The 26,858-nt window shown below is 43.6% G+C and overlaps 2 protein-coding genes across 3 annotated transcripts; both read left to right on the top strand.

Moving 5' to 3' along the window:
- The first annotated feature begins 1,931 nt into the window (after positions 1-1,931).
- On the top strand, positions 1,932-11,413 carry LOC129046925 (collectin-12-like). The gene is made up of 3 exons (XM_054517181.1): positions 1,932-1,936; positions 2,171-2,522; positions 11,244-11,413. Exons 1-3 carry the CDS (start codon positions 1,932-1,934, stop codon positions 11,337-11,339), a joined length of 453 nt encoding a protein of 150 aa, XP_054373156.1. The 3' UTR covers positions 11,340-11,413.
- Positions 11,410-25,514, top strand: PTP4A2 (protein tyrosine phosphatase 4A2). Of its 2 annotated transcripts, XM_036397146.2 has the most exons (6): positions 11,410-11,749; positions 11,898-11,980; positions 13,527-13,619; positions 20,046-20,176; positions 22,007-22,081; positions 22,853-25,514. In XM_036397146.2, exons 1-6 carry the CDS (start codon positions 11,722-11,724, stop codon positions 22,959-22,961), a joined length of 519 nt encoding a protein of 172 aa, XP_036253039.1. In that variant the 5' UTR covers positions 11,410-11,721; the 3' UTR covers positions 22,962-25,514. The 2 variants fall into 2 exon arrangements, with proteins under 2 accessions (XP_036253039.1, XP_036253040.1); XM_036397147.2 differs by having other exon boundaries at positions 11,412-11,980.
- The last annotated feature ends 1,344 nt before the right edge of the window (positions 25,515-26,858 follow it).

The raw sequence follows: 26,858 nt of genomic DNA, 5'->3' as shown, positions 1-26,858 counted from the left end.
AATCTTAATATTTGCTGTGAATCTGCCCTGTCTCAGCTTGAGGCCGTTTGCTCTCACTCTTCACACAGTAGAAGAGACCGGCCCCACCTCACCACAAGCTCCTGGCATTTTGTGCCTGGTTTTGTAGCTGGTTTTGGCAGGTGCTTGTGGAGAGCAATGAGGTTCCTCTTCAGTCTCCTCTTAAGACTAAACCCAGCTCCCCCAGTCGCTCCTCACAAGGCATTTTCTTCGATCTTTCACGAACCTTTGAGGGGTCCAAAACTGTACTAGAGTACACTTATTATCTTTATATATATTATCTTTATCCATAGAATCATAAAATCAAAGTTGCGAGAGAACAGGCACGGGGAGAACAGCGGGATTCGAACCGTGGCCGCACGCGAACCGCCGAGTGCAGGACTCGAACCCGCGGCTCTGCCCGCACTGCACCCCGGCCGTGCCGCGCATGCGCACTCCGCATTCCCGCCAGGCGGCGGCGCTGAGGCGCGGGAAGGGGCTGAGGGGGAACCGGCACCGGGCCATGGGGACCGAGATTTGGCCTGCCCGGGGCACAGCGCGGCCCTGAGGTACAGGGGTAGTGCTGCTGTGAGTGCTCAGCGTGTTCCCCGGCCTCCAGAGTCCAGCAATGCCCTGTGGGAGCTGAGCCTTCCCTCCCTGCCCTCACGGTCCTGTGGGGCACAGCCTGCTCTGGGGACAATCCCTCAGTGTCCCCGAAGGACGAAGCTGCTCTTATCACACAGTGCTGAAGGAGGAAAGAAAAGAGCCCTAATGCCTGTGATTATCAGAGTTTATGTGACTCCAGTTATAACTTTGCAGAGCCATTAAACCCAGCAAAGTGGCACTGAGCAGCTTCTCTGTGTATTTTGAGTGACAAAGGTTTGCTGGCTCCTTTTTTCTCACCCTCAGTTTTGCCCCTTCAGGGATGATTCTTAGAGTTTCTTCGCTAATGGGTTTGGGCAAGGAGTTGGACTTGGTGGCCTTTATGGGTCCCTCCCAACTTGAGGTATTCCATGATTCTATAAATACAAAAAGTCTTTTTTGCAGAGGTTTCTGTTATTGTGTGTGGAGGCAGCACTTCACTAGCACACGTTCCAGGCGCTGCAGCTGCTTAAATTAGTACAGAACATAGCCATGTATTAAAAATTCCACAGTCAGAGCATGGGAAATGGGAAGACAACAACTTTTATAATTGGGGAAATCACACATCTCCTCCAGCCCGTGCAGGAAACAAGGGATCTTTATTAATCCACCTCTCCCTGCGCTGTGAGGAGATGTCACCCGATGTTGGGGACACCGCGCTGGCTCCACGTGGCACTCGGTGGCCCCAGCTGGCACCGCTAGCTCTGAGCGGGTTCTGGCACAGGATTGTGACGGGAACTGCCTCCCTTTTCCAGGTGGGATCGGGAGCAGGTGTTGCACAAGCACTGTCACACCTGGCCACGCCACAGGGGTGTCCCCTCGGGTCCCCTGAGGCCCGCCACGCTCTGACGCACGGAACGCCGCGCTCCAGCCGGGAGCGGATGCACGGATCACCGATTCCACCGCGGGCTGCGCTCCGGGGGGACGCGGGGCTTCCACGGGGGACAGGGCTGGACGCACCCCGTGTGTTCTGTACCCAGGAACCGGTTCCCAAATCCCGGCCCCAGTCCCGCCGCGGGCTGAGGGAAGCGGAAGCCGTAGGAACCCCCCCCGCCCCAGAGGACCGAACCACTGACGGCAGTGGGGAGGAGCGGGCTGTACCACTGCGCTGGCGGGGGGGGATGCTGGCGTGGAAGGCTCCGTGTGCACGTGCGGCCGGAGAGCCGGTCCAAGTGTGGGAGGGCTGCGGGGGGGTCCGGGATGTACCAAGGGAGGGCGAGCCGCCCCGGGCTATACCAATGCCCAAAGTGGGGGGGAGAGGCCTGTACCATGGGATATAAGGGGGGGTTGCTATGAGGTATGGAAGGATGCGTGGAGAGGGGGCACCTCCTGTTAGAGCGGGTTGCTGAAGGTATTATCTAACCTGGCTGCGAATAATTCCAGGCTCGGGGCATTCCACGCTCTGTGCCAGTGCCTCGCCACGCTCACAGAGAGGAACTTCCTCCTAATACCTAACCTCTATTGTTGCCTGTCTTATCACTGCAGTTCGTGACAAAGGATCCCCCTCCGCTTTCCCTGGAGGCCCCTCCAGACACTCCAAATTGCTGCGAGTTCCTCACGCAGCCCTCCATTCCCCATTCGCCATCTCCCCCCCCCCCCCTCTCCACGCCTGGAATGGACGCGCCCAGCGCGCTGCCCCAGGGCGTGTGGGGGCGGACCGTACCACTGTGGCGGCCGTGGGTGTGAGGGGCGGGCCGTACCACGGGGCGACGGGCGGGAGGGGGGGGCGCGGCCTGTGCGCGAGGAGCCGTGTGGCGGCGCGCGGGCTCTCGGTGTCTCCGGCCGGACCGGGCCCAGCGCAGCCCCAGCCCCGTCACGGGCCCCGCCGCCCGCCCGCGACCCTGCCCGACCCCGCCCGGCCCCCGGCCCGCTCAATGCCCACGGTGAGGGGGCAGCCCAGGGGCTTCGGGGGGAACGGAGGGGAGCGGGGAGAGGCCGGAGGCGCCGCCGCGGGAGCTGGGGAACGGGGGGGAATCCCGGGTGTGTTTGGAGGGGATTCCCTGCTCAGAGGGGGCCTCTCTGGCCAGGAGAATCTCCTCAGGCCCTTGTGGGTGGTTTGGAGGGGTTTTGTGCTCTGGGGGCCAGTTTGGGAGGGTTTTAGGGCTGCAGGAGTCTGAGGCGTTGGTTTGGGGTGGGCTTGAGGGTGCAGGAGGTTCCCTCTGGGCTGAAGGACCCTTATGGAGGGGGATTTGGGGCTCCACGAGGCTCTGCCTGGGTCCAGGGGCTGCTTCGGGGACTCCTTCCTGTTACGGAGGAAATTCCCGGCCTGTGGGGTTTGTTTGGGGGGCTTTGAGGGCTCCCTGTGTGCGAGCAGGGGCTTTGGGGGCAGCTCAGACCTTTGGGGTCCCTCCTGAGCTTGGGGGGCTGCTCTGGGGGTCCCCAGGGGCTGGTTGGGGACAGTGGCCCTGAGCTGCAGCTTTGGGGGTCCCATTTCCCTGCAGGGCTGCTTTGGGGGGTCCTCCTCACCTGTGGGATGTGGGGGGCTCAGTGCCCACCCCTGCAGCTTTGGGGGTCCCTGCAGGGCTCTTTTGGGGGGTATTCTCTCACCTGTGAGATGTGGGGGGCTCAGTGCCCACCCCCAGCCTTGTGGGGGTCCCCAAGTGTCCCCCCCCGCCCTTGCAGCCGGTTTTGGGGGGGATGTTCAGGAAATGAGGGGCATTTCCTGGGGGATTGAAACAGTGCGGGGACAGGGAGGCTGCAGGAGGGATGAATTTGGGGTTCTTACCGTGGCTTTGGGGGGAATTTTTTACCTGTTTTTTGAGGGGGTTGTACCTAACTTTGGGGGGAATTTGCACCTGGTTTTAGTGGGGTTTGCACCTGGCTTTGGGGGGAATTTATACCTGGTTTTGGGGGGAATTTGTACCTGGTTTTTGAAGGGGTTGCTCCTGGTTTTGAGGGGGACTTTGCACCTGGTGTTGGGGGGATTTTACCTGGTTTTTATTTTATTTTTATCTGGCGTTGGGGGGACATTTTCATCAGTGTTTCGAGGGGAGGGGTGTTACTGATTCCTGTGTGGATGAGGAACAAGTTTGATAAAAATTGGGGATTTTTTTTGGGGGGCGGGGTGGGAAAGGGAAGCCTCGCGGTGATCTGTAAAGGCTGAAAGGTTTTTGGGTTTTTTTTTGTGTGTTTAGGGCTGGAAAAAGCTTGGGGGGTGCCATTTCTCAGGCTGCAGGGGGGCAGGAAGGGAAGGGTGTCCAGGATGTGGTGGTTTTCCTGGGCTGGGAATGGGGGCAGGGCTGTGGGGCCGGTTTGTCTGGATAAAGGGCTGCCCTGTGGGATTTGGGGCTGGGGAAAAAAGGGATAGGGGGGGGTCGAGCCGATGGATTCTGGGACAAGCAACGCCTCGGGAAAAGTCCTGCGAGAGCGACCTGCGGGAAGGTCTGAGTCAGGGAGGGGAGGATTTCTGGGCAGTGTCAGCTCGGGGCTGTGCTTTGGGCTGAGGAGGGGCTGAGCTTGGGGGATTTGGGGGCTTTGGAGGGCAGGTGAAGCTGTGGGGAAGTGCTGGAAGTGGTTTCCTTCTGTCTCATGATGGTTCCTGGGTGTGATTAGTCACGATCTGCATTTTCTCCCGGGGCAGTGTGTGCTCTCTGCTGGTTTCGGGGTGAGGAGGAGGAGGAGGGGAGGCAGAAATTTGGCTTTGAAAAGCTCCTGTATAAATGGAAACTCGCCTCGAAACTCCCCGAATGAACCAGGCAGGGTCTGACTCAGAACTGCAGTTAGGATTTAAAGGAGAGGGAAAAAAAAAAAAAAAAAAAAAAAAAAGAAAAAAATAAAGAGAAACCCACCACTAGCAGCAGCCAGAAAACTCTGTCTCCTTATGACTCAACATGTAGAAATACTTGGATTTAATCAACTCAGCTGGAGCTAAGGTAGGAGTGAGGATGCACAGCCAGGAATGTGGGTCTTACTCGGGGTCTAGTTGTGATTTTTAATTAAAAAAACCCCAAAAAAACCAAACTGATAAACTCCAGAGAATGAATTCCCTGCAGAGCTGCATCCTCCTCTTCCCCAGGGCAGGGCAGAGCTCAGGGTGCTCCTGCCTGGACTTTGTCCCCTCTGCAATTCCAGGGCTGTTCCCTGTGGAGCAGATCCGGGGGGTTCAGGGAAAGGAGCCCTGGGGGTGCAGGGCAAGCAGGGAGTGCCAGGGTGAGAGGGAATTCCGGGATGAGAGGGAATTCCGGGATGAGAGGGAATTGCAGCATGAGGGGGAATTCCAGCATGAGAGGGAATTCCAGCATGAGAGGGAATTCCAGCATGAGAAGGAATTCCAGGATGAGAGGGAATTCTGGGATGAGAGGGAATTCCGGGATGAGAGGGAATTCCGGGATGAGAGGGAATTCCAGCATGAGAGGGAATTCCAGCATGAGGGGGAAACCACCCCATCCTGGCCACCCTTCCTTTGCTGCCCCTCCACCCTGAGAAATGGCACCCCTCGGTCCCTGTGAAAAACGCCAAGCGCTTGTTTTTAAAATTTTTACAAGTTTAATAGTAATGAAGTGGTTATAAAAATAGTGATACAATTAGAGTAATAATAATTTGGACAAACTGAATTAGGACAATATGAGACAATAAAAACAAAGAGTTACAGACAGTCCAGGTACCTTTTGGGCAGCACGAGCCCAAAAAAGGCCCCACGTTAACAGAGGATTAACCCTTAAAAGCAACAGCCTGTTGCATATTCATACACCTCAGACATGGTGCAGAAATTCCATTCAAACACAGGATTCTGTCTGGGCACTGTCAGCTTCTTCCTCTGAATCCTGACAGAACCTTCGAGGTGGGAAGAAGTTCATTTCTTCTGATAAGAGGGCAATAAATTCTTTTTCTCTGAAAGATTCAGGTGTCCTGTGGCTGCTATCTGGTGCAAGTCCTTTCTTTTTAAAAAGAGTATCCTACATAGCATCATTTCTATTTTTACAATTTTTATAACCTAAAACTATATTTAACACACTACTTAAGAGAATGAATACAGCATTACTTTCTAACACAACACATCTAATATTCACTTTAATATTTGTGAGAAGCCAGTCATAAAATACATGCATTTTTCACAGTCCTGAACATTTTTCCAGCCCTAAAGACACAAAAAGCAACCCCTTCGCCCTTTACAGATCACCTCGAGGCTTCCCTTTCCCAGCCCAAAACAAAAACCACTGACAGAGAGTGGGTTTGGAGGTGGGAAAGAATTCCCTGTGCGGTGCTGAGGGATGGAATTCCCAGAGAAGCTCTGGAATTCGTTCCCGAGGCCGCTGGGGTCACCTGGAGGTGCCTGAATCCACCTGAGCCGCGCTGCGGTTCCAGGTTCTGTTTGTGGGCTGTGCGTTTTGGGAGGGAAAACCCCATTTTCAGGGGCAGTGGGGTGTTCGTGATTTCCTGTGTGGACGGGGAACAAGTTTGATAAAAGCTGGGGATTGTTTTTTTTTTTTGGGGGGGTGGGAAAGGGAAGCCTCGAGGTGCTCGGTAAAGGGTGAAGGGTTTTGTGTTCAAGCCCGGGGTGCCATTTCTGGGGCTGCAGCGGGGCAGGAAGGGGAGCGTGTCCAGGCTGGGGGGTTTTCCTGGGCTGGCTGCTCTGGGTGCCTCTGGCTTCCTCTGGCAGCTCATGAGAACCTTGGAATTGAGCCCCGTGCCCTGGAGCTCGCTCTTTTTGGGGCACCTCTTAAATAAGAAATATCAAATGCCTTCAGAGTGAGGTGCCTGGGATCGTCTCGCAGCCTCCTTGTGCTGATTGTCGGCGGCTCGGGGGGTGTGAAATGTCCTTTCCCAGCCCTCGCAGCTCTCCAGGTTGGCTCCGCTGTTACTTGTAGCTTTTTTGTTGCCCCTTGTTTCTCTTCAGAGAGTTCAGCTCTCACTGCAAACCGAGCTGTGCCCCTGAGGCTGGGCCGGGCCTGGGAACAATCGGGACTTTGTGGAGGGCCCTGACATTTATCAGTGAGCCCCAGGCTCGGCTCTCAGCCTGCTTTAACTTCAACTGCTCGGCTCCAAACGCGGGCAGAGCTGCGGGGAAACTCGGATGAGGGAGATGAGCAGGGTGCGAGTGACTCAGCTCTGCAGCTTCTGTGCTTTCTGCGCGATTTCTGGAGTGGCTTTCAAGTCCTGCTGCACTCGTTAATGGGCTCTTGCTGCTGGGTTTGATATTTGCTGGGAGAACGTTTAGGCTGAGCTGTTGATCAGGCAGGGCCTTGTTTTCAAAGCCCAGCTTAGACAGCTCAGCCTTCTGACTTTTAGGAAGGACTTATTGATGTTGCAAACAAATCGCTGCAAGTAAGTTTTGATTTCACTTGAATGTAGTTCCGTGCCTTAAACAGGATTGTAGCTCAAGTTTTAATTCTTTTTAGCAGAGCCTTTTGCTTTTGACTTCAAACGCTTTAAACAACTTTGACTTCAAACACTTTTAGCAACTTTCAACTTTAAAAACTTCAGAGATGGGTGGGGAAGGTGTTGTTTTTGAAAGAATAATCCCAGTCTCAGAGCAGCACTGACAGGGAAGAGCATGAAGCACTTTCCTGGGAGACCCGTGGCAGTGTCCAGCGATTCCCAGTGTTCCCAGGGTGATTTTCCCATCCATTCCCAGTCAGGCACTCCTTTGCCTCAGGCCTGTGTCCCCCCCTTGGGCAGGTGACAATTGTCACCATTTCCTGACGTGTCACTGTCACTCGAGGCTTCTTTGAGGCTTTCTTGTTCCTGCTGGGGCAGATCCGTATCCACACTTATTGATGTTGCAAACAAATTGCTGCAAGTAATTTTTGATTTCACTTGAATATAATTCCGTGCCTTAAACAGGATTGTAGCTCAAGTTTTAATTTTTTAATTTTTTTTTATATTTTTTTAGCAGAGCCTTTTGCTTTTGACTTCAAACACTTTAAACAACTTTGACTTCAAACACTTTTAGCAACTTTCAACTTTTTGGGTATGGAATGCAAATACCATTCAAACATGGTATTAAGAGATGGGTGGGGAAGGTGTTGTTTTTTAAAGAATAATCCCAGTCTCAGAGCAGCACTGACAGGGAAGAGCATGAAGCACTTTCCTGGGAGACCCTGGCAGTGTCCAGCGATTCCCAGTGTTCCCAGTATTCCCAGTGTTCCCAGGGTGATTTTCCCATCCATTCCCAGTCAGGCACTCGGCCCAGCTTTGGCAGCTTTGCCTCAGGCCTGTGTCCCCCCCTTGGGCAGGTGACAATTGTCACCATTTCCTGACGTGTCACTGTCACTCGAGGCTTCTTTGAGGCTTTCTTGTTCCTGCTGGGGCAGATCCGTATCTGCAGAGGAAACGAATGAGTCAGCCCCGAACTGGGAGGGACTGGGAGGGACTGGGAGGGAGCTGCAGCCGCCCGCGGGGGTGGACAGGGTGGAACAGTCAAAATTTTTTGACCTCACCCCTCTCCAGGCACGTGTCAGTCTGAGCAAGCTTCCTTCAGCCAGGAGTTCATCCAGAACCATTTAATTCCAGGGTTTTTTTGTTTTTTTTTTTTTTTTTTTTTTTCTCCTTGAGAGGATATTTTAGAATTTTTTTTTTAATTTTTTTTTGCTTCTTGGCTGATTTGTGGTTTAGGTTTGAAGGCTCCTTTTGGAGAGATCTCTGGTTCGTTTCACATAGAAAATGTTGCAGGTGAAATATTTTGGCGGTGTAGGGATAGAGAGGGGAATTTTCAGGAAGGGGAAGTAAAACCTGGCATGGGCAGAGTGGCAGGAAAAGGCAAAATCCTGAGGCAGGATGGAAATCTGATGGGATCCGTTTGTGGTGCTGATTTAATCTGATGGGATCCGTTTGTGGTGCTGATTTAATCTGATGGGATCCGTTTGTGGTGCTGATTTCACTGTGGAAATTCCAGAGATTCCAGGGAAAAGGAAAATCCAGCAGCTCATGGATTCAACGTGGATCCTCCCTGAGGGGAACAGAATGATTTGGGATTTCTCATTCTCCCTTAGGGGAACAGAATGATTTGGGGTTGCCTGAGGCCCTTAGGGGAACAGAATGGTTTGGGATTGCCCATCCTCCCTTACAGGAACAGAATGATTTGGGATTGCCCATTCTCCCTCAAAGGAACAGAATGATTTGGGATTTCTCATTCTCCCTTAGGGGAACAGAACGATTTGGGGTTGCCCATTCTCCCTTAGGGGAACAGACTGGTTTGGGATTGCCCATTCTCCCTTACAGGAACAGACTGGTTTGGGGTTGCCCATTCTCCCTTAGGGGAACAGACTGGTTTGGGGTTGCCCATTCTCCCTTACAGGAACAGAATGGTTTGGGGTTGCCCATCCTCCCTTACAGGAACAGAATGATTTGGGGTTGCCCATCCTCCCTTAGGGGAACAGACTGGTTTGGGGTTGCCCATTCTCCCTTAGGGGAACAGAATGATTTGGGGTTGCCCATTCTCCCTTAGGGGAACAGACTGGTTTGGGATTGCCCATCCTCCCTTACAGGAACAGACTGGTTTGGGGTTGCCCATCCTCCCTTAGGGGAACAGACTGGTTTGGGGTTGCCTGAGCCCTCCCAAGGATCCTTTCCATTCGCTGACAGATGAGCAGCCCTGCTGTGCATCCTGTGCCCCGGTGCCCTTTCCAGGGGGATCCTGTTCTGCAGTCCCTGCAGGCTGCAGCTGCTCTGGGCTGCTCCTCTCCCCCTCTCTCCTCTGCTGGAGCTGGGAATTCCTCACGTTGTCGTTCCTTGGGTTTCCTTTCCCCTGGCTCAGCTGGAGTCTCAGGTTTAGGAATCCTGAGCTGGGGGTTCTGGGTGTTTGGGATTTCACTCCCAGCCATCTCCAGCTCCTGTCAAGGCAGGAATTCATTTCTCTCTCCTGATCAGTTGTTACCTTGATTAATTAATTTATGCTGTTTAATGCCTGCCCTTCCCAGAGGTTTTCAGCTCAGTTTTGCCCATTTGAGAAGAAATTCCTCTCAGGTTTACCTCGGATCAGGCTGGGTGTGAGGGGAGGGATCTGAGCGTGTGTTCAGCTAAAAAAATCCCAAAATCCCAAAATCCCTCCCACCTGCATGGGTGGCACCTGGATGGGGCAGGGGGCACCTGGATTGATCAGATCACACCTGGATGGGGCAGGGGGCACCTGGATTGATCAGATCACACCTGGATTGATCAGATGGCCCTGGGTTGATCAGGTCACACCAGGGTTGATCAGATCACACCAGGATTGATCAGGATTGATCAGGTTACACCTGCATTGATCAGGTCACACCAGGATTGATCAGGTGTCCCCTGGGTTGATCAGATCACACCTGCATTGATCAGATCACATCTGGATTGATCAGGATTGCTCAGGTCACACCTGCATTGATCAGCATTGATCAGATCACACCTGCATTGATCAGATCACACCTGCATTGATCAGATCACACCAGGATTGATCAGATCACACCAGGATTGATCAGATCACACCTGCATTGATCAGCATTGATCAGATCACACCTGCATTGATCAGAATTCCCCCATGGCACCAGCAGGAGCTGCCTCCAGCCCCAGGGGTTTTCATTCCCTCTTTCTCTGCAGCCTCTCTGCCTTTCCTCCCTTTTCCAGCCCAGCCTCTGTCACTTTTTGGTTCCTCTCCGTGCCTTATTTCACTTTCTGACTAGAAAATCTGAAGGTTAATTGGCTGCAAAGCCACCACAGACCTGGTTGCAATTCATTCTCATCCCTTCTTTTGGGATTTTGAAGTGCAAATTTACTTGGTGACACAGGGTTTTAAAAAAATGATTATTTTAATTTTATTCACAATATTTAGAATTATATCTATCAGGACTTCAATTTTTTTTAATGGTAATTTTATTCACAATATTTATGATTAGACCCTTCAGGACTTTCATTTATTTGCGTTTTTTTAATGATAATTTTAATTTTATTCACAATATATAGAATTAGACCTATCCGCACTTTCATTTATTTGTGTTTTTTAATGATAATTTTAATTTCACTTTCTCAGGGGTGGGGATCATTGTGGTCCCAGCACCCTCCAACCCTTTTCCCTCTGTTTTTCCCCCATTCCAGGAGCAGGAATTACCAACAAATCCCAAGAGAATATTCACAATATTTATAATTTATTTATTCACAATATTTATAATTTATTTATTCACAATATTTAGAATTAGACCTATCCACACTTTCATTTATTTGGGTTTTTAAAAAATGATTATTTTAATTTTATTCACAATATTTAGAATTAGACCTATCCGCACTTTCATTTATTTGTGTTTTTTTATGATAATTTTAATTTCACTGTCTCAGGGGTGGGGATCATTCTGGTCCCAGCACCCTCCAACCCTTTTCCCTCTGTTTTTCCCCCATTCCAGGAGCAGGAATTACCAACAAATCCCAAGAGAATATTCACAATATTTATAATTTATTTATTCACAATATTTATAATTTATTTATTCACAATATTTAGAATTAGACCTATCCACACTTTCATTTATTTGCGTTTTTTTAATGATAATTTTAATTTTATTCACAATATTTATGATTAGGCCTATCCACACTTTCATTTCTTTGTGTTTTTTAATGATAATTTTAATTTCACTGTCTCAGGGGTGGGGATCATTCTGGTCCCAGCACCCTCCAACCCTTTTCCCTGTGTTTTTCCCCCGTTCCAGGTGTTCTGGTGGAGGATCCTTGGCACATTTATGGCGATTCTGAGCGTCAGGGCAGACTTCTGCCAGGCCCAGCACAGCACCCTGGCTGCCAAGTGAGCTCACAGGGGGCTCCCAACCTCTTTGTGCTGCCACACAAAAATTCCCAGGTTTTTTTTGGGTTTTTTTTTTTTTTTTTTTCCCTTTTTTTTTTTTTTACCCTCCAAGACTCCGGGACCTGGCTCAGATTTATGGGATTTCTCCTGGCCCAGGGAAGAACCAAGTGGAGACAAAGCCCTGCCCTCACCTCACCAGTGCCTCCATGCAGGCCAGGCTGCCCTGCCTGTGCTCTGCTCTGGGAATTTTGGGAGCCTGAAGGACACCAGCCCTGCCAGCAGCTGAGGATTTGGAAGCAAACCTGCTTTTTCTAGGAGCAAAGATTGAGGAACAAACCCATCAAAGCAAGCTCTGATCAATCCCAGGCATCTTAGTGCTCTTTTTGATGTTTTCTGCTGTGAAACGTTTCCAAGGTCATTGATTTTCTTTTTTGTTTTGTTTTGTTTTATTTTTCCCCCTTTAATTTTGATTTTTTTTTTTTATTATTATTATTTTTGGGTTGGTTTTTTTTTGGTTTTTTTGGCCCCTCACACCATTTTTTTGCCATTATGAACCGTCCAGCCCCCGTGGAAATTACTTACGAAAATCTGCGTTTCCTGATCACTCACAACCCGACCAATGCAACCCTCAGCAAGTTCATCGAGGTAAGGAGTCCCAAAAATTCCCAAATCCCTCCAAATTCCTGGCCAGGAATCTGCTGACCTGTCCTTCCTCACCCCTGCAAGGAAATTTAAGGGGTTTTTGTCTTTATTGCTCACATTCTCCTCACAGTATGAGAGCAGAATTCACTGTGGTAGGTTTGGTTTGTTTTTGGGTTTTTTTTTGGTGATTTTCTGCATTTCTCAGCCTGGATGAGTTTCAATTTTGGGATACAAACACATCCCCCTTTCCATCAATGTATCCTTGGACAGAAAGAATGGGTTCAAACAGAAAAATTGAGGTTAAAAATACAGGGAATTCCTGCCTGGGAGGGATGGAATTCCCAGAGGATCCCTGGAAATGTCCCAGGCCAAGTTGGTGTCCCCAGCCAAAGGAGTGGAACTGGATCCCCATCCAAACCACCCCATTATAAAAATATTGTGATTTTGTGACTCTAAATATTCTTTTTCATTAGCAATGAAAATAAAGAAGAAAATTAAGCAATTTTTAATAAATAAGTCAACCATTGCTGAGTTAAGAGTTGGAGCTGAGCTTTCTCCTCCCTCAGAAAATGAAATACAAATTAAGTTTGGGTTCACAGGATGAGTTGTTTAACTCCAGTGTCTAATTAAGAAAGGATACTTAGATTATTGTTTTCTTTTAACTCAATAATTGATTTTTTGAAGCTTGTAATGTGGACTTGTCTAATTACAAAACATCACTTAAATCTATGAAGAAGAAGGAAAAAGAAGGTAAAGAAGAGCAACTTGCTCCTACCTTAAAACTTCTATTTTGCTTCGTATTTATTTTGATATTCTAAAATCTTTAAGTTTTTTACTTTGTGATATTGCACACTTGTAATCTCAGTACTATCAATTAATTTTAGAACAAATTAATTCGTTTGTTCTATGACTTCAGGTCAAGTGCAGTGTTCCCCTGTGGGTCTGTGCCTTTGAGCACAGAAATTTAAAAATTTACATAATCTAGGATTCTAACACCCCAATTATTGAGAATTTTTATTTAGAATTTCCTCCCTTTTTCAGCGCTCCCTGCAATGGATATTCCTGCTAATTCTGAGGTGCAATTCAGCCCCAAACAGCAGCAGAAATTCTGATTTTTGTGTGCCTTCAGAGTGAGCTGGAGCAGCTTTTGTTTGATGCTCTGGTTCTTTATCTGGCACCGGGTGCTACTTTTAGTGCATTACCAGGAAGCTGGGCCGTGGTGGGGTGTGTGTTCTGTTCCTCCAAATGTCAACACTGGCTGAAGCAAACAGTGCCAGGCTTCTATTTAAAGAGGAGAAGAAGCTGCATGGAGCATTTAAGCAGCTATTTTAGTACTCTTATAATTGCAATTTTCCTCTTATAAAAATTCCAATTTTTCCCCCCTTTAGGAACATTTTTTCTGTCCCTTTTGAATTTCCTCACAAATTTTATCCCTTTGCTCCTTCCACGTGCAGTGCCCTAAAAATGTGGAAAAATGTTGATTTTTAGAGCTGATAAAAAGAGAGATTTCTTCATTATTCAGTGCTCAGGTGTTTCATTTCTCTTCCAGGAGCTGAAGAAGTACGGGGTGACAACCTTGGTGCGAGTTTGTGATGCCACTTATGATCAAGCTCCAATCGAGAAAGAAGGAATCCAAGTTCTAGTGAGTTGCCTTTAAAACTGGCTAAAAATATGAATTTTCATCTCTAGAACTTGTGGGGATCCCTTCAGTGCTTGGGGATGGTCCAGCATGGCCAAAACCAAAATTTAGCACCAGGTAAAGGTGGGTTTAAAAAAACTCAATGGATTTTTGTGTGGTTTTTGGATTTGTTGAGATATTTTGTGTGGGGGTTTTTTTAGGGATTATTTTGGTGATATTTGGTGCTCAGCCCTGTGGTTGAAGCTTGGTTTGATTCTTGTCTCTGTCCCCACAGCATTTTTTGGCTTTGCTGTTGGATAAAATTCCCTCTCCTTGCTGTTACAGAAAGTGCCACTTTTGAACCTGTGGGTGACAAATTGCCACAAATCTCTGTGGCAGGAGGGAACCATGGAATCCTGGAATGTTTTGGGTTGGAAACCCTTAAAATTCATCCACACCATGGCCGGGGGAACACTCTCAATATCCAGATTAATCCAACCAGGCCTTGAATTCTCTTGGAGCAGCCACAAATTCTCTGGGGAATCCATCCCAAAAACCCCTCCTCACCCTCAGAGGGAAGAATTCCTCCCAAAATCCCCTCCTGAGCCCTGAGTTGCCACAAATCTCTGTGGCAGGAGGGAACCATGGAATCCTGGAATGTTTTGGGTTGGAAACCCTTAAAATTCATCCACACCATGGCCAGGTGTGGATCAATAACCAGATTAATCCAACCTGGCCTTGAATTCTCTTGGAGCAGCCACAAATTCTCTGGGAAATCCATCCCAAAAACCCCTGGGGCAGCCACAAATTCTCTGGCAAATCCATCCCAAAAACCCCTGGAGCAGCCACAAATTCTCTGGGAAATCCATCCCAAAAACCCCTGGAGCAGCCACAAATTCTCTGGGAAATCCATCCCAAAAACCCCTGGGGCAGCCACAGATTCTCTGGGAAATCCATCCCAAAAACCTCTGGGGCAGACACAAATTCTCTGGGAAATCCACCCCAAAAACCCCTCCTCACCCTCAGAGGGAAGAATTCCTCCCAAAATCCCCTCCTGAGCCCTGAGTTGCCACAAATCTCTGTGGCAGGAGGGAACCATGGAATCCTGGAATGTTTTGGGTTGGAAACCCTTAAAATTCATCCACACCATGGCCAGGTGTGGATCAATATCCAGATTAATCCAACCTGGCCTTGGACACTCCTGGAACAGCCACAAATTCTCTGGGAAATCCATCGCAAAAACCCCTGGGGCAGCCACAAATTCTCTGGGAAATCCACCCCAAAAACCTCTGGGGCAGCCACAAATTCTCTGGGAAATCCATCCCAAAAACCCCTCCTCACCCTCAGAGGGAAGAATTCCTCCCCAAATCCCTTCCTGAGCCCTGAGTGGAGCTCAGCAGGTGGAATTCCTGCCCTTTCTCCCATTGCCATTGTGCAATGGTGTCTGGCTGAGCCAGGGAGGTTTTTTTAAGAGGTGTGTGCTCACCCCGAGCTTCCAGCAGTGTTTTTCCAAGCAATACTTGGGAATTACTAGAGTAACTGATAAAATCAGTTGATTTTGTTGGAGTGAGTAACAACAGCCTGGTGGTGTGAGGGCAGAAATTGCACCTCAGCCTTCCTGCAGCTTTGCGTGACTCAGCTACAGGAAAACTCCTGCAGTTTTCCATGAGGGGAAAAATAAAATTATTGTGGCTTATAAATGAAAATTTTGCATCCAGGTCAGTCAGGTTTCTTGGCTTCCACAGGAAAAATGCAGTTTTCCATGAGGAAAAGAAAATTTTTATCCTGGCATATCAGTGAAAATTCCACGTGCAGGTCAGTCAGGGTTTGCGGCTTCCACAGGGAAACTCCTGCAGTTTTCAATGAGGGAAAAAAAGATTATTGTGACATATCAATGAAAATTCCACATGCAGGTCAGTCAGGGTTTGTGGCTTCCACAAGAAACCTTCCACTGCATTTTCCTGCAGTTATCCATGAGGAGAAAAAATATTTATTGTGACATATCAATGAAAATTCCACATGCAGGTCAGTCAGGGTTTGTGGCAAAACTCCTGCAGTTTTCCATGAGGAGAAAAAATTTTTATCCAGGCTTATCAGTGAAAATTCCACGTGCAGGTCAGTCAGGGTTTGTGGCAAAACTCCTGCAGTTTTCCATGAGGGAAAAATAAAATTATTGTGGCTTATAAATGAAAATTTTGCATCCAGGTCAGCCAAGTTTCTTGGCTTCCACAGGAAAACTCCTGCAGTTTTCCATGAGGAGAAAAAAAATTTATCGTGGCATATCAATGAAAATTCCACGTGCAGGTCAGTCAGGTTTCTTGGTTTCTACAGGAAAAATGCAGTTTTCCATGAGGAGAAAAAAATTTTTATCCTGGCATATCAGTGAAAATTCCATATGGAGGTCAGTCAGGGTTTGTGGCAAAACTCCTGCAGTTTTCCATGAGGAGAAAATTTTTTTTTTCCATGGAGAAAAAGATTTTTATCCTGGAATATCAAATTCCACATCCAGGTCAGTCAGGTTTTGCGGCTTGCACAGGAAAACTCCTGCAGTTTTCCATGAAGGAAAAATAAAATTATTGTGGCTTATAAATGAAAATTTTGCATCCAGGTCAGCCAAGTTTCTTGGCTTCCACAGGGAAACTCCTGCAGTTTTCCATGAGGAGAAAATTTTTTTTTTTTTCCCATGGAGAAAAAGATTTTTATCCTGGAATATCAAATTCCACATCCAGCTCAGTCAGGTTTTGTGGCTTCCAGAGGAAAATTCATGCAGTTTTCCATGCAGAAAATAAACCTCAAAACCATGGAAAAACTCCTGCAGTTTTCCATGAGGAGAAGATAATTTTCTTGTGGCATATCAGTGAAAATTCCACGTGCAGGTCAGTCAGATTTCCTGGCTCCCAGCCCTGCTGAGCTTTTATTCCAGTTCCAGGCAGCCACGTGGTTGGAAAAGTCCCTCCTTGCAGGGCTGCCCTCTGGAATTGTGTTTTTCCTCCTTCCAGAGGGCACTGGGAGGATTAAATTAAATTAAATTTGTGCTGTGGAATCCCTCTGAGCCCTGAGTTAAGCTGGGGCTTGGGGGAGAGAGAATTCCTGTTCCAGAGGGGAAATTCCTCCCAGGGCAGCCATGGGATGGAATTCCCACCTTCTCCAGGCCTTGGAGTTTGTATTTCTAAAATAATTCAAGTTTTTGGTTTTTTTTTTTTGCTTCCCAGGAAGCTTTAAAACCTCAATTTTGAACTGAAAGCTGCTCTTTGAGGAAGCTTTGCTAAAAAAAAAAAAAAAACCCAAAAAGCAAAAACTGGGAATGGGATTTGCTGCAGCTCTGCCCTGGTGTGGAGAGCAAAATCTCTTTGTTTGGAGATATTTCATCCTAAAAAGCCTCGGGACACTGCTCCAGAAGGGAGATAAATCCAGCTCCTTTTCCCCATGAATTCCTGCTTTTTATTTTCCAGCCAGAGTCCTCTTGCTGCTCTGAAATGGGATTGAGTGACCCCCGGCTGAGAAAATAACACCTCGCTATTTCGAGCTAATATTTGCCTGTGAAAAATAACATTCAGCATTAAAAACACAGCCTGGGGCAAGGTTAGCGCCTCTTTTAGCACCATTTAATGGCTGTTTTAGCACTGCCGAGGTCAAAAATGTGGTGAAACCCCTGAAAATGGAAATGTTTTGGCAAACCTGGGACTGGGTCATGGGTAAAATGTGGTGGCTCCAGAGTTGTTTTTTTTTTTCCCAGATGGCAGAAAATAGGGAATGAGCTGTTCCTGGGGCTGGGCTGCAATTCCCTGCAGGGATGGATTTAATTCCTCGGGCTGCACAAAAATTCAGGAGCACAAAATCAAGAAAACCAGGAATTTTTAAATTTTTTTAATATTTTTTTTCTGAGGATTTTTGGCTTCCAGAGGGGCTGTGGTAGCTTTGTTCATCTTCAATATTTTCTTTTTTCTGAGGTGATTTTTGGCACTTTTTGGTTTCCAGAGGTGGCTTTGTTCATCTTCAGTATTTTCTTTTTTCTGAGGTGATTTTTGGCAATTTTGGTTTCCAGAGGTGGCTTTGTTCATCTTCAGTATTTTTATTTTTTTTTCTGAAAGGATTTTTGGTACTTTTTGCCTTCCAGAAAGGCTGTGGTGGCTTTGTTCATCTTCCATTTATTTTTTCTGAGGTGATTTTTGGCACTTTTTGGCTTCCAGAGATGTCTTTGTTCATCTCCATGATCCAAAGGATATTTCCTTGTCTTTTTCTCACTCTTTCATTTATTGGATCAGCTTTTTTTACCCTCTGTGCCCCCCAAGAGCCACCACCAGGCTGGCACAGGGAGGTGGAAATTCCTTGCTTGGAATTCCTTGGGGCTCCTAAATCCTCTATTTTTGAAGAAAAACTTCTTTATCATCTCCAAGTTCTGTCACTTCACCACCTGTGTGGCCATTCCTGGAGCTGTTGTGCCATTGCAAAAAAAAGGCAAAAAATGATAAATCCCTTTCCTGCCTCTCCCCCTTTGTGCAATCCTGGTTTTTAATCACTGTGCACCTCAGAATTTGCTTTTTATTTTCCTGTCCAACCGGAACCCAGAGGTGGCAGAGCTCAGAACAAGGAAAAAAAAAAAAAATCCTGCAAAACTTTGTTGCAGCTCCATCCCTGATGCCGGAATTATTTTGTCCCTGTGTGTTTTATCAGTGCTGGGATTGATTCAGGCCAGCCCAGGAGTTGTGTGGATACGAAGGAAAAGATTGAATTTCAATTAAACACAGAAAATCCTCTTTCAGAAGCAGCATCCTGCTGTCTGTCCCTCTCTTCCTGGGACAGGGGGTGCCACAGACCTGAAATAACCCAGCAGCACTGTGGGATTGGCTGGAAAATCCCATAAAAACCTTTTCTTAGAAAAAAGAGCAAATTTTGATTTGTAGTTTTATTCCTGTGGCCTTTCCCTTTGCCGTGTTGTCCCAGATATTTTTAATTTTCCAAGGACTTTAACAAAGGATTTCTCTGCACTCTTCAAGCTCGGTGAATTAATCCCATATAAAATTATTTTGGTATTTTTGGGTTTTGTTTTTTATTTTTAACAGCACATTTCTGAGCTGTGTTTGCTCTTCAGGAAGTGCTGAGTGCATCTCAGAATCAAAACTCTGGTGGTTTGTGCTGTTTCCAGGTTTTAGAGAATTTTATTTCATCAGAACTTCTTCTTAAAGTGCTCCAGGAAAGAGAATTTTAGTCCTAAGGAGGGGAGAGGGCTCTTTTTAAAGCAATTTCCATCCATTTTCATTGGTTCTGCAATAATCCAGGACCCTGCCATGAGTTTTGCTGCTAAAATACATCACAATCACCTAAAGAGAAGTGTTAAATAATCACTAAATACTATTTTATAATCACTAAATACTATTTTATAATTACTAAATACTATTTTATAATTACTAAATACTGTTTTGATTCCCTTTACATCCTTTCTCCAGCACTCCCTACATCCAAGAAAATTATAAACTCTGGGATGTTGTGCTTGGGCCTGAAAGGAAAGATGTGAAGTACAAATTCCAGGAAAGTTGGGTGAGGAAAAATGAAAGCTGCTTCCATGGCAAAAAAAATATCAATTTTTGATTATTGATAGTAGATATAGCCTGGATTTAATGAGGGCTGCCCCTTCAACAGCAAAAAATGTGAATTTCTGCCATTATTTGAGCACCTTTCTCCTCATAAAAGTGGGATTTTTTGGTTTTTTTTTTTCCAATTGAAACTGCCATTATTTGAGCACCTTTCTCCTCATAAAAGTGGGGTTTTTTGGGTTTTTTTTCAAATTGAAACTGCCATTATTTGAGCACCTTTCTCCTCATAAAAGTGGGGTTTTTTGGGTTTTTTTTCAAATTGAAACTGCCATTATTTGAGCACCTTTCTCCTCATAAAAGTGGGGTTTTTTGGGTTTTTTTTCAAATTGAAACTGCCATTATTTGAGCACCTTTCTCCTCATAAAAGTGGGGTTTTTTGGGGTTTTTTTCAAATTGAAAACACCCAGGTGTTTGGGAACTCCCTGAATTCCTGGAGGGAGCTGCTCCTCTGGAATTGGGAATTTTTAGGAGCAGCTTCACCCCCTCAGAGCCTGGAGCATAAATGGGATTTTCAGCTCTGCAGAGTTCTTCTCTCTCCCCGTGTTTATCTGAAAATACCTATTGATTTTCACCTCTATTTTTAATAAAATGGCATTTCAAGGGCAGGGATTTCTCTTAAAAATTCTTTATTGCAGAGGAGTTCAGGTGGGGCTGCAGTGCCAAGTGCAATTAAACGGTTGTTAAACATTTAACGTTGCATTTTATCGACCTGCCAACTCCTGTGCCACCAGGAAAAAAAAAAAAAACACCAAAATTGTCTTTATTATCCTTTTTTTTTTTTGTTTGTTTGTTTTGCTAAATGTAGGATTTCTGTCCCTGCTGCAGGCTGTGGGTTTAAAGGATTTTTTCCCCTCAGGACTGGCCCTTTGATGATGGAGCACCACCCCCCAGCCAGATCGTGGAGGATTGGCTGAACCTTTTGAAAACCAAATTTCGGGAGGAGCCCGGCTGCTGCGTGGCTGTTCACTGTGTGGCAGGGCTGGGAAGGTCAGTGCCCCGAAATTGGCTGAAATAATAACGGATTTAAGGAAAATATTAGTGAATTGTCATTTATTTCAAGATTCGATGTATTAGTATTTATTGTTATTGTTTGATTGTATTAAATAATAAATTTAAATACGAAATTATTATATTATTAACACTTGTATAGTGATTAATCAATATAATTAATTTAATGATTAATAGTAAATCAACTAATTATTTAATTAGATTAAATCTATTAGTTAAAATAATTAAATAAGTAATTTTGTATTGAGTTTATTAATAAATTTAAATACAGAACTAATATAATTATTAACAATTTTATATTAATAAATCGATATAATTAATATAATAATAGCAAATAAAATAATTATTTAATTAGATAAGATAATAAATTTATATACTAAATTAATATAATTATCAATAATTTCATATCAAATCAATATAATTAATGTAATAATTAATGGTAAGTCAACTAATTATTTAATTAGATTAAATTTATTAGTTAAAATAATTAAATAAGTAATTTTGTATTGAGTTTATTAATAAATTTAAATACAGAACTAATATAATTATTAACAATTTTAGATTAATAAATCAATATAATTAATATAATAATAGCAAATAAAATAATTATTTAATTAGAGAAGATAATAAATTTATATACTAAATTAATATAATTATCAATAATTTCATATCAAATCAATATAATTAATGTAATAATTAATAGTAGATAAACGAATTATTTAATTATATTAAATGATAAATTTATATACTAAATTAATGTAATTATTAATACTTTTATATTGATAATATAATTATTAATCGTGGATCAACTAATTATTTAATTATATTAAATAGTTAATTTAATAAATGCAATAATAAGCTTCATTAATTTGGCAGGAAGGTGTTCAACAAACCCCAGCTTCTCAGTTTTCTCCCAAATAATTTAAACCAACATCAAATTTGTGTCATGAAAGCAACAGGGACTTCATGCAGCTTTGAAGTATTAATTCACTAATTTCAATTTAAATAATAAATTATTATATGCATACAGTGTATTATATTCATACATGACATGAATTAATTGATTCATTTCATAATTGATTAAAAACTTTGGGGGACACTTGTGCTAATCATGAATTCAGTGATTTCAAAGTGTTGTGAATGGATCAAATTCAGCCTTGGAGAATGAATAATTGTATTTATTCAGATGCAGGGTAATAGTGGGGGTTATTCCTCCTGAATTTTCTCATTTTAGCCACAGGAACTGGCCCAGTTCTGGCACCTCTTTAATTCTTCTTTACACCACCCTTAAGATGCCCCTTGCATTGTGGGGTGGAGAAAATTCAATGTATTTTGGGATTCCTGGGTGTTAAAACCCCATTTTTTTTACCCTTAACTGACTTCTGAAATGAAGATCCCAAAGTAGAAAATTCTACTTCTCCCTGCTCCTTGAGAGAATTAGTTAAAAAAGAAAAATACATAAATATCTCTAAAGCCATAGCTCAGTGTCTGCACAGCTCACTCCACACTCAAAAGCATTCAGGAGATGTCAAAAACCAGAAAATGAGGTTAAAGGGAGATAAAACCCCAGAATTATTCTCATACCCCAACCACTAAAGAGCTGCTATTGATTTTTTATTTCCTTTGCAAGCAGAATCCCTTCCAAAAAAAGTCATTTTACATCGGGCAAAACACCTTTCTATAGGAAATGCTGAGGGGAAAAAACCCTTCAGCTGCTTGTTTGGGGAGAGGAATTGGATGAGATGTGAAGGATTCCATTTATTATTTCTGTGCTTCTCCCTTAAATATTGATTTTTTTTTTTCCTGCAGGGCTCCCGTTCTGGTCGCGCTTGCTCTCATTGAATGTGGAATGAAGTATGAGGATGCAGTTCAGTTTATAAGGCAGTAAGTGAAAAGTCTCTTTTTTTTTTTTTTTCCTTCCCCAGGAATCTTTTATTCTGTGGTTTTTGACCTGCCTGAACCTGTAAAGGAAGAGATTTGGGGTTTTTTAATGAGTTTTATATTAAAATAAATAATATCTCGTTAAAATTTGCGTTTAAATGTGATGAAAAAACTGAAATATCTTGAATTTTATGAGGTGAAAATCTGCCTGAAGTGAGCATAAAGGTGCTTTTTTCCCATTTTTCCACCTTTTTTGTGTTTTTATAGGAAAAGGAGGGGAGCTTTCAATAATATTTATTATTTCATCTATTTTGAATATTATTAAATATAAAAACATTCTTAAAATATGAATTAATTTAAATTAAAACCAATCTGCCTAAGTGAGCATAAAGGTGGATTTTTCCCATTTTTCCACCTTTTTTGTGTTTTTTTAGGAAAAGGAGGGGAGCTTTCAATGATATTTATTATTTCATCTATTTTGAATATTGTTAAGTATAAAAACATTCTTAAAATATGAATTAATTTAAATTAAAACCAATCTGCCTGAAGTGAGCATAAAGGTGGATTTTTCCCATTGATATCCACCTTTTTTATGTTTTTTTAGGAAAAGAAGGGGAGCTTTCAATAATTATTATTTAATATATTTTGAATATTATTAAATATAAAAACATTCTTAAAATATTAATTTAAATTAAAACTAATCTGCCTGAAGTGAGCAAAAAAGTGCTTTTTTCCCCATTGATATCCACCTTTTTTGTGGTTTTTATTTTTTAGGAAAAGGAGGGGAGCTTTCAATTCCAAACAGCTGCTTTATCTGGAGAAATACCGGCCCAAGATGAGATTACGCTTCAAAGATGCCAACGGTCACTGCTGTGTTCAATAAATAAACACAAAAACCAAAATGTTGATCTCAAAAGGAAGGCAGAAGTGAGCGGGGGGCTCTTCTCTGGACTCTTGGCACCTGGAAATGTGAATCTGGAATCAAAAAAAAAAAGAAAAAAAAAAAAAAAAAGAAAAAAAAATGCATTAAATTAGTGGTGGAGTCAATGCTCCTGAACCTCTGTCCTTAAAAAAAAAGGGTGATGATGATTGAGAGGAAAAAAAAAAACCCAAAATTAGAAAAATATATAATAATAATAATAATAATAATAAAAAAGCCAATTAAGAGAAACATTTCAGTGAAGGATTGTTTTCTCCTTAAGCTGCAACCTGCAAGGAGAAAAGCAGTTTCTGAACCTTCTGTATTTTTAACTTTTTAAGAAAAGAAATAAAGTCAACTTTATGTCTAAGGAAAAGCAGCAGAGCATTGCCTTGTGCAGAAAGGATTTTCTCGAGGTGAGAAAAGCACCCCCATATCTCAGGAATGTGAATGTGAATTCCTGAGATATGAATTCCTTTTTAAACTCTTTAAAAAAAGGAAATTTTTTTTTTGTTTTTAACGAGGGACATGAGGAGGAGCTGGCTGGGAACAGCCTGACAGCCTTAAGCCCCTTTTTTGGGCACATCCCAGGGATTTTGGGGGATGTTTTCCATGGAATTCTGACTCCTGGGGGGCTTGAACAGGACCCTCACTGCCTAAACCCTGTGGTGAATCTGTTTTTTTGGGAGTGTGTGTGTGATCCTCTGTGTGTGTCACTCTGATTTTTCCCAAAGAATTCGGCTGAAATGTTAATTTGAGACAGAAAATCCATCCTGGCACACAAGACTGATGTTCCAAAGCGTCCTGGGCGAGCGAGGGGCGATTCAAACAAGGGTTTAAAATTAATTTCTCTGTCAGAAAGATGGAAAAGGCTTTTTTATTTTAATTTTTTTTTGCTGCTGTCCACGTGTCCGGCCTTGCTGAGCACGGGAAATTGAGATTTTGAGGGAAGGCCTCACTTGGTGTGAGGGGGAATTTTCTCAGCTGAGCCTCTGATTCTTTTTTATTGGGGTTTTTGGGAGGGAGAATCCCAATTTCCACCCCAAAATCCTGTCACCCTTCATCAGCACACCCTAAAAATTAGGATTTTTGGAGATCTTTTTGTGGGGCTGCCAGGGAACAAATGGAAGGATTTGAGGAGCAATTTTGGCCCGGCTGCTCCTGCCAGGCCCATTTTTCATTTTGGTTGCCCCAGGGGTTACTTTGAGTACCTTGTCCTGGTAATTTTCCATAATATTCACGTTTTTTTCCATAATATCAATATTTTTCCCCATAATACCCAGTTTTAGAAGGGTTTGGATCCACCTTGCAGAGCACAGGAAATTGGGATTTCGAGGGAAGGCCTCACTTGGTGTGAGGGGGAATTTTCTCAGCTGAGCCTCTGATTCTTTTTTATTGGGGTTTTTGGGAGGGAGAATCCCAATTTCCACCCCAAAATCCTGTCACCCTTCATCAGCACACCCTAAAAATTTGGATTTTTGGAGATCTTTGTGTGGGGCTGCCAGGGAACAAATGGAAGGATTTGAGGAGCAATTTTGGCCAGGCTGCTTCTACCAGACACAATTTTAATTTTGGCTGCCCCAGATGGGATCTTGCACGTTCTCCTGGGTAATTTTCCACAATATCCATATTTTTTCCATAATATCCATATATTTCCCCATAATACCCAGCCTTGGATGGGTTTGGATCCAGGTTTTGGGCCCTGTTCCCTCAGGATATTTTGAAATTTGGGTTTTTTTTGGGTTGTACCTGCAGCAAGTGAGGTTTCATCCCCATCCCTTCCTCATCCTCCCTTTCTCAGGATTTCCCCTTTTCCCAAACTCCTGCAGGAGCCTTTCCAGAACACAGAAAATGGATTTTAGGAATTCCAGCCTTGGCAGAGATTTTAATAAATTGACCCAGAAAATGTCAATGCTTGTCAAAGTCCCTCAGGTGAGCTCCCCAAACCCTCCCTGCCTCCAGGCTGTGCTGAATTCCCTCCTCCCTGTGGAATATTCTGATTTTTCCATGGACCAAGGAGAGCTGGAAGTGGTTTTTGGGGTGGGTGCTGCCCTGAGGAGGGAGGGAAATGGTGCTGAAATCCCAATTCTGCCCTTTGCCTTCCCCTCCCACCCTCAGAGCCTGAGCAGTCAATAAAAACGGACCTTTCTGCAAAGATAAAAAAAAAATGGAATTTTTAGCCAAAGGTATCGTGGTTTTTAAACCAATTTGACAAATTCTGGAATTCAGATGAGAGGGGACGGTGCTGAGCTGAACACAAACCCCAACTCCTCCTGAAGAACAATAAAATAAACCAAATTTTAAATGCTCCATGTATAACTTCACATTCTTCCCCCTGTTCCCCTAATTCCCCCCTTTGATTTATGATGTCCTAATTATCATATCCAGCCTTAATTAGACGGGGAAATGCAGATTGTCCCGGTGTCCCCAGGAGCTGGGGGTGTCACTGTGCCCCAGGCGCAGCTCCTGGCTCAGCACTTGAACCTGGTGCAATAAAGTTCTTGCAGTAAAAATCTCTTTTTCCTCTGCCTCTCGATGCATTTATTGCAGCTCATTCATGGTCAATAATCACCTTTAATTGAGTTTAATTATCTCCAAGAGTTCGTGGCCCCGTGGTTTGGAGTTGCTGCTGGGAAAAGCTGATTTTTTAGCAGGGAAAAAGGAACAATTCTTTTATCTCTTTAAAAATTCTTTTTAAAATTATTTAAAAATTATTTTACAAATTCTTTTAAAATTCTTCAATTTTTTAAAAAAAATTCTTAAAAAATTCTTTAAAAATTATTTTTAAATTATTTTAAAATTATTTTAAAATTATTTTAAAAATTCTTTTAAAATTCTTTAAAAAGTCTTTAAGAATTCTTCAAAAATTCTTGAATCTCTTTAAAAAAAAAAAAAAAAAACCACAAAGTGGAAACTTACCTTGAAACAACCCAAACAACAGCTCTGACCTTTCCCAGGAGCTGTTGCCAAAACTTTTCTGGACAAAGCTTGACCTGGCAGCACCTGAATGGCGGAATTGTTTTGGGGTGAAAATAGGGGAATTTTGAGGTCCTGAATATCAATATTTTCTCATTTTTTAGCACTGAAATGCTGTTGTTCTATTTAATTAATTTAAATATTTTCAGGTGCTTTTTTTTCCTGGATTTTTTTTTTCACAGAAGTTGAGCTGTTTAATTTATTTAAATTAATTTCAGGTGTTTCTTTTCCCTGGGTTTTCACGGATAATGATCAGCTTTGCTCTGCTGCCGTCAGAGAAATCTCCTCCTTGCAAAGGGGTTTTGGATTTCCAACATTTATCAGATTTTTCCCACTCCAGAACAATTTTTTAATCCCTGTTGGCTGTGAGAGAATAAAACCCCTGGGAGGGGAGACTGGAAGTTCCAGCTCCTCTTTTTTACCTTTTTTTGTTTTTTTAACAACAAACTCTTGTTTGTTTTTCCAAATGTCTGGGTTTTTTTTTTTTTTTTTTTAATTACCACTCCTAAAAGTGAAATGTCCTGCTAATTAAAGGCTATTTAGGAAAAAAAAATTAGCAGGCCCTTAATTGGAGCTGAGATATTCTTGTGTGATAGGAATCACTTTTTTCCTCTGGATAATTTTTTTTCCACCAAAATCCAGGCAGCTGGAATTAAATTTATATTATTTTATTTCTATTTTATTTCTATTTAATTTTATCTATTTTATCTTTTTTATTTCTATTTAATTTATATTTTGTTATAAATTATTTTATTTAATTTACATGTCATATTTAATTAATTTATATCACTTAAAATTCTGGGTTTGGGTATTACTTATTTTATTTCTATTTAATTTATATTTTAATTTTTTAAAAAATTTATATTTTATTTTGAATTTATATCC

This window comes from Molothrus ater, chromosome 24, assembly GCF_012460135.2.
Source record: "Molothrus ater isolate BHLD 08-10-18 breed brown headed cowbird chromosome 24, BPBGC_Mater_1.1, whole genome shotgun sequence".
Taxonomy (NCBI): domain Eukaryota; kingdom Metazoa; phylum Chordata; class Aves; order Passeriformes; family Icteridae; genus Molothrus; species Molothrus ater.
The sequence above is the reverse complement of the archived record's forward strand: the minus strand, read 5'-3'. Positions and strand labels throughout refer to the sequence as shown.

Bases quoted from the DNA above. Each gene is read 5' to 3' on its own strand.
- LOC129046925 (XM_054517181.1), top strand. The intron at 2,523-11,243 runs GTGAGGGGGCAG...CCCCCGTTCCAG, and splicing joins CGGCCCGCTCAATGCCCACG to GTGTTCTGGTGGAGGATCCT.
- PTP4A2 (XM_036397146.2), top strand. From the start codon at position 11,722: ATGTTTTCTGCTGTGAAACGTTTCCAAG. The intron at 13,620-20,045 runs GTGAGTTGCCTT...TTTTCCCCTCAG, and splicing joins AAGAAGGAATCCAAGTTCTA to GACTGGCCCTTTGATGATGG. The intron at 20,177-22,006 runs GTCAGTGCCCCG...TTTTTCCTGCAG, and splicing joins TGTGTGGCAGGGCTGGGAAG to GGCTCCCGTTCTGGTCGCGC.